Below are 20097 nucleotides of genomic sequence, written 5' to 3'. Positions count from 1 at the left end.
GCGAGCTTGACACGCTGACAGCCCTACCCCTCCTGCCTCAGCAATAAGGCTCTCAAGGAAACACGAGTAAGAAAGCACCCCCCTCCTCCTCTGACCACCTAATTTCTCTTGTTTTCGATGTTGTGCAGAGGGCTTGCTGGGCTACTACACACACCGAACTGCATCAAACTGGCAGCAGATATTCAGAGACCACTTTCCCCTCCAGCCCTAGTACCTGTACTATCAGGTACAAGCCATCTCTTATAGAAGCACAAGACCGGGAGAGCTTTCCAAGGCAGTCAAGCGTGGGTGTGCCAGGGTAGGGAGTTTACAGCATTTCTTCCTTAAGGCCTCAATTTTGTAATTAGGTCAATGTAAATAAAAAGGTCCTCCTGCACGGCAAACCTACACCTGCTTTCCCTTACAGTCGCCCTCAGTGAGACTGATGCATCCTGACCAGGGTTACGCTGCATCAGTGAGTCATCTTCGCCCTCACTGGACCAGTCTGCACTGGAACTGGAGCGGTATTTCTGAACTGCTCAGCAATTAACGATCCTCAAGGCAAGACTCTTGCACAGAGTTCTGCAAACCTACGCAAACTAGCCAACAACTATCAGCTGCTTGAAGACTTGCTTCTTTTCACATTTTGTCCTGTATTTTTTTTCCTCTTTGTAACAAAGACGCTCAAAACAACCTGCATAGCAGTGCTGTGGATTAGCAAGACATCAAAACACAAAACAAACACTGGCCACACAGGATATCTTGGAGTATTTTTATTTAACGAAAATAGCTATTCAATTAGAAACCAACAATGTCAACATGATTACAGAATTTCATAGGCATCAGTAACTCTGCATACAGCTCCAGTCAGGCTCTATAGTCACCTCATCACCACAGCAACGGCACAGTGTAGGAACCTGAACAACATCCAGGTGTGGCTTCCATACATTAACAGCCCTGAAGATGTACGCAGTGTAGCATGCCTCTCTATTGCAGTTGCCACAGTTTCATTACTTTGGTAGAAAAATCATTGTTATTGCTGTAATTCTTTAATTTTTGACTTGCCTTTAAATAACTGGGTTGTTCTCTGTATGATAAATGTGATTAAAACTGAGCTGCTTCTTTCAGTCACTTGACATGAGTGCTGTACATCCACTCCTCATGCCTTGCTGCAACGGCCATCAGACCAAGGAACTCAAGGACAGGATATGCACTTGCCCTCCCTTTCCCAGGACAGCTCGTCAGCTAGCATTTCATGGCTTCAAATTTTATTTTTTTAAAAACAAAAAAACAGTAAAGAAAGGAATATATACATGGTGGTTTCAAGTTTCCATTTCAGGATAAGGCAGTTAAGTTTACATGTGTAAATGCCAGTACAGCTGAGCCCCTCTTAAGGGGGTTGTTTTAGGAAGGAGGCTGCAAATACAGAGAAGCTTTGGGGAGTGGGTTCCCGTGAGCAGCCAGCCTGGAAGGCCTCCCCAGACTGCACATCCCAAACACATTAATCATTCACCTTGCATGGTAAAGGCTGAGGCTCTCAGAACTGATGAGAAAGGCCATACCTGTCCCAGCCAAGGCAGAGACGCCTTCCCAACCCCGATGCTGTGAAGTCTCCATGGCACTAAAAGCAAGCAATGAACCAAAGCTGCTTCTTCAGGCTGTGACTGGAAGACTCTCTAACCAGCAGAGAGAGAGAAGGCATGGAAGGAAGCAAGCTGCATTGCATCTTCTCCCTTGCCAGTTCTCCTGTACACTTAAATTCACCACAACCTGCACAGCAACAAGGACAGTCCATAGGCCATCTCCACAGTATACTACAGGTATCTGTAGTTCCTGTGCCGGTCATGGTGCATGAATATCCACGTGCCCAAGCCCAGGACAACTCTGTGCAACTCCTTCCCAGTGCTGAAGCAATTTGGAAAAAAATAAATTATTTTTAAAAACCAGGTATAAGGCAAGTCCCAAATTGCTTAGACTTGACAAAATAAAAGAACTGCCCACTCCAAACATTCATTGTTCTGCTTAGGTGAAAAAAAAGAGGTAGAACTAGTGGACAGAGACCCACCAGAAGCATAAAGGCATTTTAAAATAAGGGGAAAAACTGACAGACCAGAAATCAGGATTTTTCAAAGCCTCAGGCAGTCATCCTGCTAACTACCATAACTGAAAGTACCCATTTAGTCACCAGAGTCACGATTCTCCAAGGTCACAAAGGATAGCTTAAAAATCCTGCAAGTCACCTTTCTTCTCAGTGCTATACTAACATCCACCATCCCACTGAAATAGCCCAGCCCCCAGGGTTGTGAGGCAGTGACTCCTGTAATCACAGGAATCTGCAGTCCTGAAGGACAAAGGCAAAGATGTCCAAGGGTCCTTTGGATTAGCATTTTGTCTACTTAAGTTTCCCCTCCACCTTTACAGTCCCTTGGCCACAGGCCTTCACGGCAGAAGTAGCACTGCTGATAGCCAATTCACCAGTGTCACAGGTTGCCCCAGGACACAGGTAAGGTTTTGGGGAAGCACCATGATCCGCTATGGTAAAACTCTGGCAGCAGGGGTGACAGACAGGAACAGCAGAAACTGTACAAGCAATTCAAGGAAGTACGTGCATGTGCAGAAACATAAGCGCACTAGTCCTCAAAATGGAGCATCCAGCATCACGGGGCGGCCACAGCGAGAGTCACACTGCAGAGCACAGGCCCAAGGCCACCTCCTGAGCCACAGAGAGGTCTATCAGTGTGCCCTCACTTCTGCCCTGCAGCAGCACCTCGGTGACAGAGAGAGTAGCAGTTGAGTAGACAATCATGAAACTGCCTTTTCAATGGCAGCCTCCAGATGCACAGCCTTAGACTAAAACCTCCCAAGGCTTTTTTTGAGAAAACTTACTGTTCTTTGCTGCACATCCCATATATGCAACAGAAGAACAAAAGGCATTTTAGAAAGAAGGTATTTGTTCTTACTTACGTAAGAGCTAATACATTTACCTTCTAAAATGTGCTGCTAATATAGTATAAATATGGATCAAATAACCATTAAGGTGACTGCCTTGGGAAGAAAAGGCAGAGATTAAAAAACAGACCTATATCTTCATATGCAGCCACCAAGAGTCTTCACTTGGTGCACTACTGGCTTTCAGGAGATCTGCTTTGCATCTGCTCTTGTCTTCTGTAAGCTCTTATAATACTGTATATGCCACTGCCCAAGAACACCAGTGAGATGGCCGCAAAGTAAGATGCATAAATCATGAACTGCAGAGAAGGGGAAAGAAAATAAAAAGAGGAGTGGTTAAACCAAGCAGTTACCAAATTTGTAAGAAGGTTAATACATGAGCTTCCCTCCTCTTCCAAAATATCACGAATCAGTGATTATTTCTCTGTCAAACTCTTGACCCAGCAGCAGGTAGCTGAGAAGCTTTACAGATTGGTTTACCTTCCTCCCTCCCATCAGTAAAGCTAAGAGAGTCTGTCATACCTGGGTGAAGATGTCCAACCCAAGCCCACTGGCATCCACAACAATCAAAGTGAGCAGAGTCTGAAGTGCCAAGGCAATAAAAGTATTGACCCCAAACACCAGGGCGTACCGTTCCACACTGAGATTTGCAGCGATCTGGAACCTGGAAAGAAAGGGATGACCAGAAACATAAGGACAGGGAAAAAGCAGGGAAATGCAAGAATAGGAGGAATTCTCTGGACAAGAAGACTATGCAACCTGAAATGTTACACAGACTGGTCCAGTATTTTCCACAGCTAAATTACCTTGCACTGATAGTGTACTTTTCTAAATAGGATCATGACAGACTAGCATAGAAGCTAGGAGAGACCCACAGACCCCCATAAAAAGCTTAAAAAAAAACCCAAAACACAAAAAAACCACTGTGGGAGCTCTGTGGGTTTCAGTCTTACTGAAGCAGCCCTCCTGTCCAATGTTGCTAAAGGGTCTTGTCACAGAGAGAAGATATAACATGCTCTGATCCCAGTGAGCTGTCGACAATCTCAAAGCGTCAGCCAACTGCAGTGTGGTCCATAACCTCCCGCATCCTTCTAACCAGAACTCCTTTTGCAGTTACCAGTTTCGGCATCACCTCTCATACTGTGCTTGAGCTGTCTTGTAGCAATTATGCACATGTGGTTCAACAACAGCTGTGTCTTCCTCCCCAAAGTGACAAATAACACGGAAGAAGTTTTCTTCCTTGCTGGTTAGGGAAAGTTGATACTTCAACACAGGCAAAGCATTGTCATCTCCTCATCTGTTAACATTTCACTCCAGCCGTGTTCATGAAAAACATTCCCGTGGCAAGCAGCTCTATCTAATATTAGAAGTAGTCACATTACTGTCATAAGACTTTTAAGCTTGGGCAGACTGCCAGCCAAATATATCTCTGTGCCTCAGTTTCCAACCTGAATCACAACACAAACCCTTGCAACAGATTTCGAAATTCCTGGTAGGCGAGACTCCAGTTACAAGGAAAACATGCCAGCTTTCATACCAGCTATAACCTTGAGAGCACTTTACATCAAAAAGATACTCACGTTGCTATCGTGATTAGCAGCATGTAGATAATTCTGAAGACAACATAGGATGCATAGCACACCCAGATGTTACGAACAGTGTCCATGATATATACAGCAGCAGCGATAAGAAAGGAGAACAGAGCAAGTGCCACTTCACCCCACATTGCCCAGGATGTTTTTATGTGACCCACAACAAACACTGCAACAGCTCCTGTGAGGGGAAGGAAAGCATAACTGTTAGTAATGGCAGTTGGAGCAATTTGGAGACTGTGTATTAGGAGCTGCGCAGACCCTAATAGCCAAACACGATTGAAGTAGAGGACACTAATGTGCAGACCTTAGCAGCTCTCCTTCCTGACCTCTCCCTCACCTGGAACCCTGCTGTAAATTCTCATTCACTTTTACAGGAACAGAAAAGAAAAAAAAAAAAAAAGAAAAAAAAAGCTCAATACTGACTGCCTCTGAAGTCTCCTCTCCGGCTTCAGAAGCACAACAGCCCCAGCACTCAGGCCACTGCCACTCAGTCCTCTGCACCTGACCATAGCAGTGCTGTCAATTGGGCTACACAGAAATGCAAACCCTGGCTCTCAAAAGCACTCAGCTAATTATTTCGTGGCACTTTAGTGGGGGTAGGAGGGAGAAAGACACTACCCACTTTGACACACAGCTGTTAGAGCTCTCTCCCAGGAGGCAGAAAAACCTACATTTACTGTCATCTTCATGCTGGGCTGTAAGAGCAAGAAAGAGCAGGGGTCCAAATCCACATCTCCTGGGATGCAGCTTGCAATCAGGCAAGCTACAATCACACGCCGTTGATTATGCAAGAACAATCTTTTACAACCAGAACAGGTTTGTAACTCCTGCTGGATTTTACGAAGGGGGGATGGGGAAAGAAGACAGATCACAAGATGGAAAGTGTGTGATGTTTCATGCAACTCAACAAGCAGACAAGGTGTGTTTCGTGCGCTATCACAGCTGTAACTACCGAGAAGCCCAAATACATATTACATTACAAGAAAATTCCCATTTGAAGCAGGCCTTGTTCTGCAAACAAGCCAAATAGCAACCAACAGCATAAGAACGCTGCTGTACACAGCACACTAGACAAATAGCATACTGACAAAGGGAGGTTTACTGGAGATGTCTGAAAAAGAGGACTGTATTCAGCATTTGACCACTGTACAGAAGTGCTACAGTGCAGCATCTAAGCTCTTTGTAGCCCTTAGCCGGCCCTCTCTTAGAAATCCTTCAAGCACCCGAAGACTCCTTATGTACCATCAGCGTGTACAAGCCTGCAACCCTGTCAGACCTCACATCAATCTTTCAGACTAGTGAAAAAGGTAGCTATGCCAAGGGAAAGGAATTTATTTCCCCCCACTAAACTCTTCTTTCCAGTGCCTGCTGTGACACTACCTGACTGACATTTTGCTCTTTGAAAGTCTGACTCCCCCAATAGCAAAACGCTGAGATGCAAAAAGAAGCTAAGTCCTAGAGCCTTCTTTCTACTGTCTCAGAAATTCTAAATTTGGAAACAGACATGACTTTCTAGGGATCTCATGGCAACTCTTGAGGTTGTACTCCCTCTATGTCTCAAAGTTATATCAGCCTGACACCTAATTATGAAAATATTAAAAAAAAAAAAAAAAAAAAAAAAAAAAATCCGTGTCCTGCAATTGGACATCTACAGCTGATCCAGTGGTTTCACAAACCAACCTGATAAAGGATTGCCACATTCCCAAGAAGGTGCAGGGATGCAGCTTAACAGTCAGTTGACCTCACTAGAATGAATACTATTTATCTTGCCCAGGGCAGGATGAGCCACCATGCTCAACTTAAACCCTTCTGCAGGGCAGCGCAGGTGCAGGCAGGGATGGCAACAGCATCTTACACAAAGGTTGCCAAACATTGCTCATAACTGAGCACAGAATGACTAAAAGCCATGAAAATGGCAAATCAGATCTGGGATGCACCAGGAATGGTGTTTCTACTAAAGGGAAAAGAGCAAACAGTATGTTCTTCTACAAGTCTGAGGCTTCACTGAATAAAGTTGAGCGCAGCTCCAGTCATCCGCCTTCAAAAAGGACACAACTCAAAACCGGTTTGGTGCAAAGAGGGGCTAGTAAGATGACACAGTGAACAAAGAGCTTAACTTTACCAAAGACCAACTAGAAAAACTTGGCTTCTTTGGCCCAGAGCAAAGATTTTGTGCTAAAATACAACCTTGGCATGACATCAGAGACAAACTGCTCATTAATAAATTCAAACTGGAAATTAGAAGAAGTTTGTGCATTCACACTAGTGCCTAGGAAGTCAGGTCACTGGACGCTCACCCTTAACAGGTCCCTTCCAGTCCTGTTATACTCTTCAAGCCTTTAGTTGAGATAATTACTTCACTAAACTTCACTTGTTTGAAGCAATGAATCTGTGTCAACCAGAAGGATTTTTTTGGTTCTGTCTTTTGAGCAGTTCAGGGACAGAGGCTAATTTGCTTTCAGAAAACATCACCCAAAATGATTCAACTATTTACAAAAATGATACTAGAGGAAAAAATCAAAATGTGAAACTAAAAACTTCAGTTTTACATGAGTTTCGTGCCAACCACCTTTTCTTTCAATAGGTCAATTGTTCACAGGCCTTTAAAAAAAAAAAAAAAAAGGGACCTTGTTATCAAAGATATTCATAATAAGTTTGAAGAATACTACTCTTTTTTTTTCCTCCCCCCCCCCCCCTTTTTTTTTTTTTTTTTTTTTTTTTTTAATCTGCTGACATTTGGCCATGCTATGGGTCTTCCTTCCCTTGATACCGATTCTTCTCCTTCCTGGGACCAAGGCAGGATGGTAGAGGAAGCCAAATCAAACAAGAAATAAGAGCCACAGCATCACACTAGCATGGAGGAACAGTGTATGACTACATGCTATTAAAGTGTAGGTTTAGCACACCAAAGACAATTTAATAGCCAAAGCCTTCAGAATCAAGCTGCTGACAGTTTCAAACCCAACTAACAATGGGTAGCAGACCAGATTTTAGAACTATAAAACAGCCACAGCTTCCCACTGAACTCCAAGAGGGGCCTGAGCATGCCCAAGAAAGTACTAAGCCTTCCTTGTTTGTATCCCTTGGTTTCTTTTGCCCCCAAGTAGGTGATGTCCGCAGCAGATGGTAGAACGATGACTCCATCAAAGAAAAGGAACATACTGCAGCAACACCTAGAAAGCCTCTGTAAGGGTACGTTAGCTATATTAAAAAGGTATTACCCTAGATCTAGTAATGGAACACTATTAAACAACTTAATAAACAAATATTTGTGTTGACTGCCCTACCTGTCCCTTTCAAGTCAAGCAACTTCTTTCATCTTAATAGCTTTTCTGCTTAACAGTGCTGAAATGACTAAATGTGGTGCTCTGCACGCTGCATGTGTACAGGAAACCTTCATATGTTCCCTACGCTGCCAGAGAAGAAAAGCAATAAACCCATAGGACCCTTAGTCTGACTTCGAGTGGTTAAAACAAACATAACCCCACTGCCATAGTGACAACCACGAACACACAGTCAGGCACATGCCTGGAGCCTTTTGCCAAATACTTCAGAATGGAGTTTGACTTGGGAGGCTCCTTTAAACACCTACGTACTGGATTACAAGAATTAGGGCTGCGTGCAACAACTAACTCAACACTGAGCACCGTACCTGTGCACATCAGGGAAGACTCACCCCGAACGCCAGGGCTGCCTCTCCTGCGTGCTTGGGGGAACGCAAGACACTTCCAAACCATGCTCTGGTGACCTTGAGGGACACAAGGGATTTCTCACAGCAGAGGCAGGAGCTACGCCAGAAGCTCACCTAGCAGTGTCGAGGCTGCCTCCACGGCACCATTGTAGATCTCCGTACTATGAGAAGGCAGCACCATCTCCCACAGGCCCTGAGCGTAGTTGATGACCTGAAAGTAGCCACAGGTGGACAGTGCCCACCACACGGACCAGCAGAGCATGGTCTGGGAGGAGTAGCACTGTAGGAAGTCCTGCCAGAGATCTTTGAGCACCTTTACGATGTCTACTTTCTGCTCCTGCATAGACTGGAGAAGGAAGGGGAGAGAAATGTTAGTCTTTGTTTATAAATACTTCACACTGCTCCAGCAAATTGCTCCTTTCAAGCAGTCTGATCACTGGTGAGTGACAGTACCACTCTCGGACACAAACCTCCACAGAGTAATGAATAAAAAGCTTCCCCATCCCACGGCCTCAGCAGCTGGTCTCTGCCCTAACAAGGGTCGTCCCCTTACCTGCAGAGGAAGGGTTCAGTCCCCAGCACGCCTCAATCTCTGGCTCTCTCAAGCAGAGAGCAGTAACTGCTAGATGTTAGAAGGACTACGTGAGCAACTGAAGGGTACCAGAGAGAAGAAACACAGGAGAACAGGACACGATATCCACTTTGACAGGACAGGATCAGAAGGCAGTCGTTCAAATCATAAAGGCAAAAAGCATCGCTTTTAAGTCATGATGCAAATTCAACCAAATTTGGTAGCACAGAGAACATGAAAGCCACCAGATGAGTGTATTTCCCCACAAGTAAGTTGATTTTCTTTAGTACTAGCGTTCAGGGATTATAAATATTCAAAGAAGCAATCTCATTACAGCACGCTCTACCCTGTTAATGTTCGCCAAGGCTCTGAGAAGGTGAGAGATGTTGCCTGGGGATCTGAAGAGAAACAGAAGCTACTTCCGCCACACACGGCTATCGCAAATAGCAGCTGCTGTATACGCAAGCGCTCTGACAAATGGCATGAGAGAAAAATGAAGCTTTCCCCTCCAAGTCTTTCTAGAAAGAGCACAAAAGAGGTCAGACCCATGAAGCGGTTTGAAAAAAATTTGAAAATAGATCAGTTCTAGCAACAGGGGATGACAACAAACGAAAATTGCTTTTTACACACAGGCTGTTACAGTCCTTTTCCTAACCACTTTACGCCAACAGCAGCAGAGGAAATGAGCGTGTCTTTACTTTGTAGACAGAGCTGCTAATTCCGTTTGCTGCACGCACACATGTACAGAGTCTTTGTAGACAGGCAAGACCCTTCTTGTGCAAGTCAGAGCAGCAGTTACTTCATGTGAGACTGGGCAGAGCCCCCAGGGCCCACCCAGCATCTCTAGCCCCATGAACCTGGATTCCCTGCAGGGAAACATACAGGACTGTCACAGGACTAAGCTAGTGCACATTGTGCTGTCGCATGCCCAGTTTTGGAGCAATTTCCAGGCAGCAGCAGCAATTTTAGGCTCTTGGCAGTACACCCTTTCCCGGGGGAACTATGCAGTGTATGCCTGGGAAAGATTATTCTCCATGAGCAATAAAACTCATTTTAAGGTGTTTCTACTAAAACCCCCAAAGACCATGGCCTAACTCTGTCCTGAACTCCCTTTTCTCCACCCCTCAAAGTGTCACTGATTTCTAAGCACCTTTATTAAACACACACAGTCCCCTTGGTGCTTTGCCAATAGCAAAACACTTGCTCTGCATGTGGATGCCGTGCCTCCAAAGCCCAACAGAACAACTTGGGAAGAGGTCAGCTTGTGGCAATGTGACTTTAGGAACGCAAATCCCACACAGAAGGTTTCACTGGAACCTCAAGTTCAGGTGCAGGAAAAACAGGGAAGGGAACTATCATGTACGCTACAAAAACTGATTTGGCACATTCAACTCAAGCATGTGCCTGGTAAGCCAGAAAGGCTTATCTGGCCTCCCACTACCTGGCAGTGCTTCTTCAGTACCATTATTCGTACAGTCACTCATTTACGTTTGTGCAATATGGTTGCAGTTACCTTAGTAAGAAGGACTACCATCACATGCCAATGCTTCTCAGCTTTTAGCACCTGGTATAACTGAACTCTGGAGAGTTATGCAAGCGTACTTGCTTTTTTTTTTTTACATTTTCACCATTAGTTTGGAACCACCCTTGCTCTCACAGGATGGGAATAAGATGAACAAAAGGGATGGATAAGTTATATTAATACCTTAGTCATTATTGGCACAGAATTTGTCTTGTTTAAGAAATACCCTTCAGCATGCAAGTATAACATGGTTAAAAATACTTTTGCTCACACAAGATTGTGCTGGATGGGGCAGGATTAGGTCCCTGGAATGTTAATACCTTTAATTTGCAGTTGTAGCTGGAAGAAGCTGAAAGCAGCCCTGGACGCTGCCTCTCCGGACCCAGCCAACCGGGGCTTACTGGCTAACTGAAATACCCATTAGCCGACTAAACCAACAGCTGCACTTACCTGCTGCCTTGTTCTCAGAACGAGCACAACCTCCTCCTGACTGAGAGCAAGGCTGACCTCCCCGCAGGACCTCGAATCCCCCTGCCGCGACGGGCTCTCCGCAGGCGTGCATCGCCCGGAGCAGCGTGGCAGAGACCTGCCCAGCAGGCAGCTACATACAAGCATCAGGCCTCAAAACTGGAGGCTGCTCGCTCGTCACCTTGTGGGACCCAACAGATCCTGCCACCAAACAAGGGCACCTGCATGCTTGTTTCCATACAAGTGACTTTGTTAGACGTTACGCAGCCCACAAGAGCCACAAGTCAGGGCGCTACCTTGGTGCTCTCATGGGCTGCATTAGGCTGTTATGCAGACGCGTTTCCTGCAATTTATCTGTATTCTGTCCAGCTATAACTAATCAACGTCAGCCTGTAAGTGCTCTCAAGGATGTCCTGGTTTCGGCTGGGATAGAGTTAATTTTCTTTCTAGTAGCTGGTGTAATGTTTTGGGTTCAGTATAAGAAGACTATTGATAACACGCTGATGTTTTCAGTTGTTGCTAAGTAGCATTTAGACTAAAACAAGGATTTTTCAGCTTCTCATGCCCAGCCAGCAAGAAGGCTGGAGGGGCACAAGAAGTTGGGAGGGGACACAGCCAGGACAGCTGACCCAAAGTGGCCAAAGGAATATGTCATACCATGTGATGTCATGCCCAGTATTTATATACCGGGAGGAGTTGCCCTGGGGGGGATCGTGGCTTGGGGACTAACTGGTCATCGGTCAGCAAGTGGTGAGCAATTACATTGTGCATCACTTGTTTTGTATATTCCAATCCTTTTATTAATATTATTGTCATTTTATTATTGTTATTATCATTATTAGTTTCTTCCTTTCTGTTTTATTAAACTGTTCTTATCTCAACCCACAAGTTTTACTTTTTTTTTTTTTTTTTTTTTTTTCCCCCCAGATTCTCTCCCCCATCCCACTGGGTGGGGGGGAGTGAGTGAGCAGCTGTGTGGTGCTTAGTTACCAGCTGTGGTTAAACCACAACAAAGGACTACTGCAGTTTCCCTCCAGGATCATAAGATAAAACCCTATTACTACACAGCTTATTGCTGCACAGCTTACATAACAGTTGAAACAACAAGATTTTTTCAAAATATGAGTGCAGGAAGATTTTCCTCTTTTCTGCGAGTCACGGGGTGCATCCAGAAGCACGCACAAAATTTGGATACACACACAATTTTTAGTACCCCGGAGATGTCCCTTACTGTCTACTGTTGAATGGCAATTTGATGCCCAGAGAATTTTAATCACAGCCTTGTGAGACACGCAGAACAACTTCAGAAAAAACTAAGGAGCAGCCTGTCATGCTCAATCAGCAAAAGGAAGCCAGGAATAAATTTTCCTGTGCCATAAATAAGGAAGCTGGATAAGCAAAGGGATACTTTTTGCTGTTGGAAATTACACCTCCACTGCTGTGTACATATATGCACGCATACATATATACACATATGCACGCATGACAACCACATCAGTATCGCGTTCTCTACTTACGTAAACCCAGGGCACAACTCACCTGTTTCTCTGCTGAATGACCCTCCTCGTTTAAGGGAACTTTTGTCTCATCTTCCCAGCCAGGTGTCCTCTGCACATTGGGATGATCTTGGACAGCCGACCCATTTTTACAGTCCATGACCTTCATTTCCCAACTGAGCTGCTGACTCGAGACGTGGTGAAAGAAGAAGCTTTTTTGTGGCATTGGCAGGAACCAGGCTGTGCCGAAGGCAATGGATATGCTGGTTAAGGAGATAACGTTCAAGCTGAAGAGGGACCATCCTGCCACCGACACAAGGACCTGCCCGGACACCGAGCCCACCGTGTAGCCCACCAGGGTGGCGCTCCGGCAGTAGCTGGTGACCTGCTGGTACAGGTTGACATCAACGACGCTGTAGATGTAGGAGTAATACGCGATGTCGGTGGCGGTCCCCATCCCGTAGAAGACCTCGAGGACCTGGACGGCCCAGAGCCCCTGGGCGTACAGCAGCATGAACCAGGTGACGATGAGGCTCAGGCCCTGCAGCAGGATCACGGGCTTGTACCGCAGGTAGTCTGTGGCCAGGAACACCGGGAACAGCAGTGCCAGGTAGGAGTAAGTCCACACGGGGTAAATCTCGTTGAACACCTAGGTGGGGGGGAAAAGACGGCGGTAACCCCCAGCACCCGCGTACTGCAAGGAAAAGGCAAACCCCCAGGCGGGGGTGCGAGGTGCCCGGGGCCGCGGTACCTGGGTCTCGGAGAGGTTTTTGTGCGGCCCCAGCAGGTACCGGGTGAGGAAGGGCTCCGAGGGCCGCACGCTGCAGAAGAAGCCGTAAGCGCAGAGCAGCCCGGTGGGCAGCGCCCAGCAGCACCTGCCCCCGCCGCCGCCAGCCCGGGCGGAGCGCCCCGCCGGCCGGCGCCCCCGCGGCCCCGCCATGCCGGGCAGGGGCGGGGGCCGGGCTGGACGCGCTCCCGGGGCCGGCCGGGCCGGTGGCGGCCGCGGTCCCGTCCCGGGTGACCTCCCGCCGCCGCCTCCCGAAAGGCACCTCCGCCCGCGGCGCTGCTCCTAAGAGACCATTCGCCGGAGCGCGGAAAGCGGCGCTGCGCGCTGCCCTCTGATTGGGCGAAACAGCCTCCTCCCGGCAAGACCGGCCAATGGGGAGCGGAGGGTGGGACGGTTGCGGCGGGAGGGGAGCACGTGTGCGCGGAGGGAAGGGCGGGAGCGGGGGACGGGACACGCACGACATCGGCGCCGGCCCCACGGGCGTGTGAGGGACACCTGGAAATGGGGCCCACCCTTGAGTTTGAGCGCTGCCTTCCTTACCTGAGCGGCCTAAGCGGGAGGCAGCACGTTTTCTGGGTTACGGTACGCGTTCAGAACGGACCGCGGGGAACAAGACTGACAGCCCTCTTGCATGCGCGCAGAAGGAAAACACGCGGCGTGGCAGCGTTCCCGTCACTGCTGAGGTCCACCTCCCTCCGCCCCAAATTCCTCATCTCCCCCTTCCCCCGAGGGGCGGGTACAAGCCTTTCCTGAAAACCATCTCGACCGGGAGATCGTGTACCTGCTGCGCTGCGCTTGTTCCTTCTCCGCCGGCCCAAACGCATTCAGCTCCTGCCCTCTGCCACTTTTCTTCCCTTTAGCCAGGTAAGAGCTGGAACCACTTCTGGGGTTTAATAAAAGCTGCACCTTGTTGCCCAGCTAGAAGAAATATTAGACAAGAGGGGAAAATAAAACTATTACATTCAAAGACATTATCTAAAGCTTCGCCCAGGACTACTATTCTTAAAGCTTTGCCAATCCTTCTCTAAACTGTTTGCTGTTCTGCTACTCGATCTATCCCACGCTGTCCTTCTACCTCCCTGCTTTGCCTTTCCCTGTGCTCCACTCCCTTGATCTCTACCACATTGCTACCACTGCTAGGGCTTCCTACTCTATACCTACAGTTCATTCTCCAAATTGGCTGATGCCATAGAAATTTCACACCAGGGGTCAGGCCTCCCACCTGGGCAATTGCTTATCCTGCCTCCGAGCTGGGGTCAATGCTCGAGGAAGCAAAATAAAAGCCCTCAGAAGGCATCTGGCTATACACAGCTGAGTGGGCAAGAACAGGTTCCTTGCAGCCCCAGAACAGATTCCTTGAACTGCAGAATTTTATTACTATCTCCATCACCATAACTTAATAAACAGAACTACAAAAGGTTTTAGGGCCATGAGATTACTCAGCCCTCTGTAAAACACAGCTAAACATTTTGGTCCAGTATCATCTGGCATCAGTGGTTTGCTGCTTTCTGGCTATCTTCTGGGTCTAGCAAAATGTCATTTCAGTTGTTCTCAGGCCGCTGCTCCTCAGCATCTCCATATTCTCTTTTGTTTGCAGGTTTATTAGAAAAAAAAAAAGAAAAAAAGATGACAGTTGCCATTTCAACACACTTTAGCTTGAAGCAAAACTCTAAATAGAAAGAATCAGCTCCTGTTAATACTGGCATCCATCTCAGCTGTTTGTGAGGAACTGCTGATCTCTTAAAATAGCATGGTTAGAGCGAATGAGCTCTTAGCAGCCCCTCTGTTCTGCTGGCATGTGGCTCAGTAGCAGGTAATAAAAGGATGTGGCCTGCTAGCATGAGGTGTAGTGCATCTTACCGATCTGGGTCTGCGCTTCACGCCGAGCAGAGGTGGGAGGAAAGAGTAAAACCTTGGAGTTCCCATGGCGAGCCCTGCCTAGGGGCAGCAGTTCCCACAACTTCCAGGCTGCTCAAAGGATCTGATGGGTGGCCTCAGTCCTTTCCAAAACAGCAATCCCTGGAGTTGTGCCACTGGAGCTCAACTGCTGTTTCCAGGGGATTGGCTGGGGTAGGAGGAGTTATGTCAGCTCAACCTGTTTCCTTGAAGCGATACACAAGTCAGTCAGGCAACTTAGATCTCTCCTCCAAAAACTGCGTAAGAAAAAGAACCTGCAAAGTTTTGATTTAAGTACTCCAGGTTTTCTCAGGGTTTCTTTTGTTCTCAGAAGAACTCACCTTATTTTGTTTTCAGAATATTTTCGGCCTTTGGAAACAAGGTAAAATTTTATTCCCTGAATTTTGACTTCCATCTTTCCTTCCCTAGCCTTCCTCCCCATTTTCTCTCTCTGTCTCGCCACTCTACTAGAAAAAGTAAGGTAAGGTTAAAGGTGTTTGATTGTAAAGAAAAACCTCAAAACTTGCAATATTTTTTTCCAAGATGGAAGACATAAACTGTGAAAAGTAGGGTTTCTTATACTTTCTTTCCTTAATCTTACCTGCTCCCTTCCTCTCTCAACAAGCAGACACCTTTTTCAGTGGAAAAAAAGAGTAATAGGAAGTTTAAAAATAAAGAAATAGGAATAGGGAAAAATTCCTACCCTTCAACTGTAATTTTTTAAATTCCAAAACCAAAATAACCTTACAATTTACGTTAGCGTTAAACAATGACTGGTTTCATCCCAAAGCAAAGTGCTTGTTCATTTCTAGCTTCCCAGACAGGTGATGTGAAGAGTGTTTTGAAAATCACTACATTCCACACAGGATGAAACCATTTTCCAGATAAAATCATTCTCTTACCAGAAAGATTTGACCCATTTGAGTGATTGTTCGTATTCTGAACACTTTCAGATAAATAATATTATGTGGAAATAGTTATAAAATCTTTCAAGACTCTAACACTCAGTGCAAGTCTGCCAGAGAGGTTCCACCTGCACATGTGTGATCTGAACTGAGTGATAGTTGCAGCATGGATGCACTGTGTGTTGGCTGCCCTTTACAGACACAACTCCGGCTTCTACATCTCCTGAACATTTCCCAGTGAATAACGTTTTATACAATGATACAGCTCATGCAGTAGTATTGGACAAAACCCTTCTGTGCTGGTTACTCAACCAATCAGAACTGCTTCAGAGCGCCTGAGTTTCCTCAATGAAACTCTTTATCAGAAGCCTCACCTTCGTACAACTCAGGGCTGCTGTACACTAGAAGGCTCTCTTGCTGGCCAGGGGACATGCTGGCTGTGTTTTCCTGCTCCTCTGTTGCACAAGGGAAGCTTGAAACCTGTCTGTACTTGCCCAGAACTAATTTTCAGATCAATCTCAGAAACTGCAGCTGGCACTTTGGAAGAAAAGGATCACACCAACCTCTTCAGCAGGGCACTGTTGCTGCTTTCCTTAGTGTAATGACTAAGAATCCCTTTTTGTCTGAATCTAGGGTGGAATCACCCCTAGAGGATGCTTGATTCAGCATGACATCCAAGCAACTCATCTAAATGCACACATCAGCCTCAGAGTCAACAACGTTTTAAGGTCACATCTTATGCACACCATAAACTCTGACAGGTTTCACTCAAAAATGCACCAGAGGTGAGTACTGTTAACCAGTTCTGGCCTGCAGTTAATTGCGGAGGAATTTATAAAATATATGTGCAAGAAAAGTTCTCTTAAAGCCTTGCCAAGTTATTTGGAGAAAAGCTTCTGTAAGTTAAAAACTTTCTGCACTCTCATGAAGCCGTTCTTCAGAGTGCTCTCAGTATGTGAGAGCACCAAGACGTTACAAATACCTCAGAAACTCTCCAGAAGGAGGGAGTAAAACAGATTTGTCTTTTGCTGAGCATGGAAGGAACAAAGGCACATAAATGGGAGAAAAGGCAGCAACTGATTTCTTTGTTTTGATGATTTTGGCCATTATAATTAATTTGGGGGAAGTAGACTATTAACTAGTATATACATTGGAATGAAACAAAGGAGCGAGAACAAAAAAAGCCAAATTATTTCTGAAATGAAGCATGATTAGTTTAGAACAAAGCCTATAGATAGTAGCTATCTGTAAGAACAGAAGACTGGATACAGCCTTGAAGGTCTGTGTCTTCTAGTTCCCCCCCGCCCCGAGTGATCCTTTGATAATTTGGGGGCTCTGAACAGGAGACTTACAAATATTGTGCAGCCATGAAGGGTTAATTTAAAAGCTCTGGCATTGATTACTTTATTCAGATAGTATGCCTTCATCTCTGTTACTTCCTATTCTCCAAGGGTTTGTTAGTTCCAGACTTTTAAGATGTCACATGTTGAGTAAATATGAGCCCAAATTCAAGAGGATAGCCCAGTCCTGCAAGCATAGAGCATGTGTTTCCCTGGCACCAAAACCAATGGAACAAGGCAATTTCACTGGAGGGAATAATACAGTGTTTTCCCATATCAGGACCTCAAATAGTAAATTACTGTTTTTTAAAAAAGCCTTAAGAAAGACAACAGAATTGACTCAGCTTCTTGATCTCTTCTTCTTAATTCGTTTAAAATTCCTTCCCCTCTTTGAAAGATAAAGATATATAAATTCTGCTAGGATATTCTCTGAATGCCACAACTTTTTTGGAGCCATTCCGGAGCCATTCCGGCTTTTTGAGAGCAAGAAAACTCTCAGGGTTATGTTGTAATTTTGTATTTTAGAGGGGTGAAGGGAGGGTCAGCAGTCATTATCATAAATATATTGCTATAATCTGATCAATTGTCCTTGCCCTGTAAGAAAAGGTCCCTTGCTAAAAGAACGCAACAGCTCTTCTCTGTAGCACGGACAGAGCCTATTTTCTGCTTCTGTCTTACTATACACAATGTGGAAGTCCAAGATGTTTTGGTACTCTAGTTCAACATAGATTCATCTTTTCAATTTTTCTGAAACTTCACTGTTTACCTGTAGTTCATGCCTTGATGTCCACACATTCCACCATGCACCTCCTCCAGCACTGCCTTCATCACCTCTAGTTCCATACATGCTAGATCTTGCATTCAACAAGACCAGTAAACCAAATGTGTCCTGAAACCTGTGCATGGGGCAGAAAAAAAGCAGCACTGCAGTTTATTGGAGCACAGCTGATAGAGAAGCCGGTGCAAAATCCAAGCTATCATGACCTGCAGAAGCTTTAGAAGAAACCGCAGCCATCTCTCCGAAGTATAGGAGTCTCTGGCAGAGAACTTCCCTTATGCCCTGCACACCGCAGCAGGCTCTGCATTGGACACAACGCAGGCTGAAGCACACAGCTGTTGGAAATAAGGCATTTATGGCTGAATTTGTGGAATCACTTGCCACAGGATATCAGATTATCTCTTGGTCTAAGATGGATCATGTTGTACAGCACTATACACTTGCATCATGGACATAACATTTTAAAAACATTTTGCAGTCAGCTACATGGGAAAAAATGGAAAAGTCACTTAAGTCTGCTACAAATGGGGACACTGGTGGACAAATTTTCATGGGAAGTGCTAAAAGAGAGTACAACAGTAGTGTTACAAAGAAAAGCAAGCAGTGGATCAAGTAGACTTAGAAGAAACATACCCTGTACTTTTATAAAGTGCGTAGGTCGGTCTGAATTACTTGATGCTTTTAGATATATCTAGGTCACAGTGGGCTTAACATAGTATTGCTGCCATTAGGAATGGTGTTACAGATGTGCCCAGGAACCCTGAGAATGATCCCATGGCCTGTTTTGGAGAGTGCTGTACAAACATTCAAGAAGATGGAGTCCCTACCTGGATGGGCTTATTGTAATTGAAGCATGATGCAAGTACTGGGTGTAACAGCTAAAGGGAGAATGGGGCACAGTAATGATAGGAAACTGTAGGTGGATAAACTGGTTATGATGTACGGCTAGCATGAATAAATGTAACAAAACAAAATATAGGAGCGAGAGCAAGAAGAGGAATATTTAACGCTGATTAAGTGGAATGACTGACTCATACAAAATGACAGTTGGTCACCCCAGGACAGTGTTGCATCTCGTTTCTATGGTGCTAAATAGTAACATATTAATAAACAGTCTTCCCTAGCACATACATGGGCATGGGCACAGCCTTTACGTTTCCTCCCTAGGGTATGTGTCCAAAGAATCTTTTCCCATCATGAAAGATACCTCACGAGCATCAGTGCTTGTGAAGTTGCAAGCCCTCTTTTTGCCCCTTAGCACAGTCCTAAAATTCTGATCAACCCACCAGTGTCCATGGTCATTTCAGGGGGTGCTGCAGGCTGCTCAAAAGGTTGGTTATTTATCTGGAGTCCTGACCAGATTGCCACTTCGTGCTTTTTCTGTAGAGTTCTCCTGGCACTTCACAAGGGCATACTTTTGCCATGCATGCTCACTGATGTCTCTAATATGCGATGTGTCCCAAAACCCAGGTTCACCTTTGCATCTATGTTGTTGCACAGCTCAGGAGGTTTCTGAGAGAGCGAACACAAAACCATGATCTGCATTGACTTTAGTCCATGGGTAAAGTGCAGCTTTATGTCTCCATTATGCTTTGCTATGCCAGTGGCATGGAAGGAACCACCCAGTTTGCAGACTCCTGGAAACCTTGGTAAAGGGGAGCTGGCTCAGCTTCAGTCCAGCTACCCCTGCAGTACAGGCATTACAGTCAGAACTACCAGCAGAAAAACTGGCAAAAATGGAGGTTACATCTACTCTATAAGCAAGAGGTGTGCTTACTGATTCATGTAAGCCTGCCTGAATCAGCTTTAGACTTTACAGGGCAGTCTGTACAATACGAACACTGGACTAATGCGTCAGGGTCTGAAGCAACTGCTGCGGTGCTGGTGTCACTAACTTCTTTAGAGCTGCTCAACTGTCTTTACATGTACTACCACGTCCCTTCCAATCCAAGCGCAGACGCAACCAGTTTCACAACTTCTGTGTGAAGGAGTACAGCCACCACCTCTAGAAAGCAAAAGGAAATAGTTAGTGGCACTTTGAGTAAAGCATAAGGCTTCATACACAGCTATCCACATGCTATTGCCAGCTGCAGATGGTCAGCTTTGGGCACCCCGAGACC

At 45.8% G+C, this 20097-nt stretch overlaps 1 protein-coding gene across 2 annotated transcripts; it reads right to left on the bottom strand.

Annotated features, from left to right (window-relative positions):
• Nucleotides 1-737: 737 nt before the first annotated feature.
• SLC19A2 (solute carrier family 19 member 2) lies at nucleotides 738-13216 on the bottom strand. Of its 2 annotated transcripts, none has more exons than XM_030019802.1 (6): nucleotides 13023-13216; nucleotides 12315-12920; nucleotides 8329-8560; nucleotides 4509-4701; nucleotides 3451-3592; nucleotides 738-3227 (listed from the first exon to the last, which is right to left on the bottom strand). In XM_030019802.1, exons 1-6 carry the CDS (start codon nucleotides 13209-13211, stop codon nucleotides 3102-3104), a joined length of 1488 nt encoding a protein of 495 aa, XP_029875662.1. In that variant the 5' UTR covers nucleotides 13212-13216; the 3' UTR covers nucleotides 738-3101. The 2 variants fall into 2 exon arrangements, with proteins under 2 accessions (XP_029875662.1, XP_029875663.1); XM_030019803.1 differs by having other exon boundaries at nucleotides 8329-8551.
• Between the last annotated feature and the right edge of the window lie 6881 nt (nucleotides 13217-20097).

The sequence above is a fragment of the Aquila chrysaetos genome, chromosome 7, assembly GCF_900496995.4.
Source record: "Aquila chrysaetos chrysaetos chromosome 7, bAquChr1.4, whole genome shotgun sequence".
Lineage (NCBI taxonomy): Eukaryota > Metazoa > Chordata > Aves > Accipitriformes > Accipitridae > Aquila > Aquila chrysaetos.
This window is presented reverse-complemented; position numbering and strand designations above follow the sequence as displayed.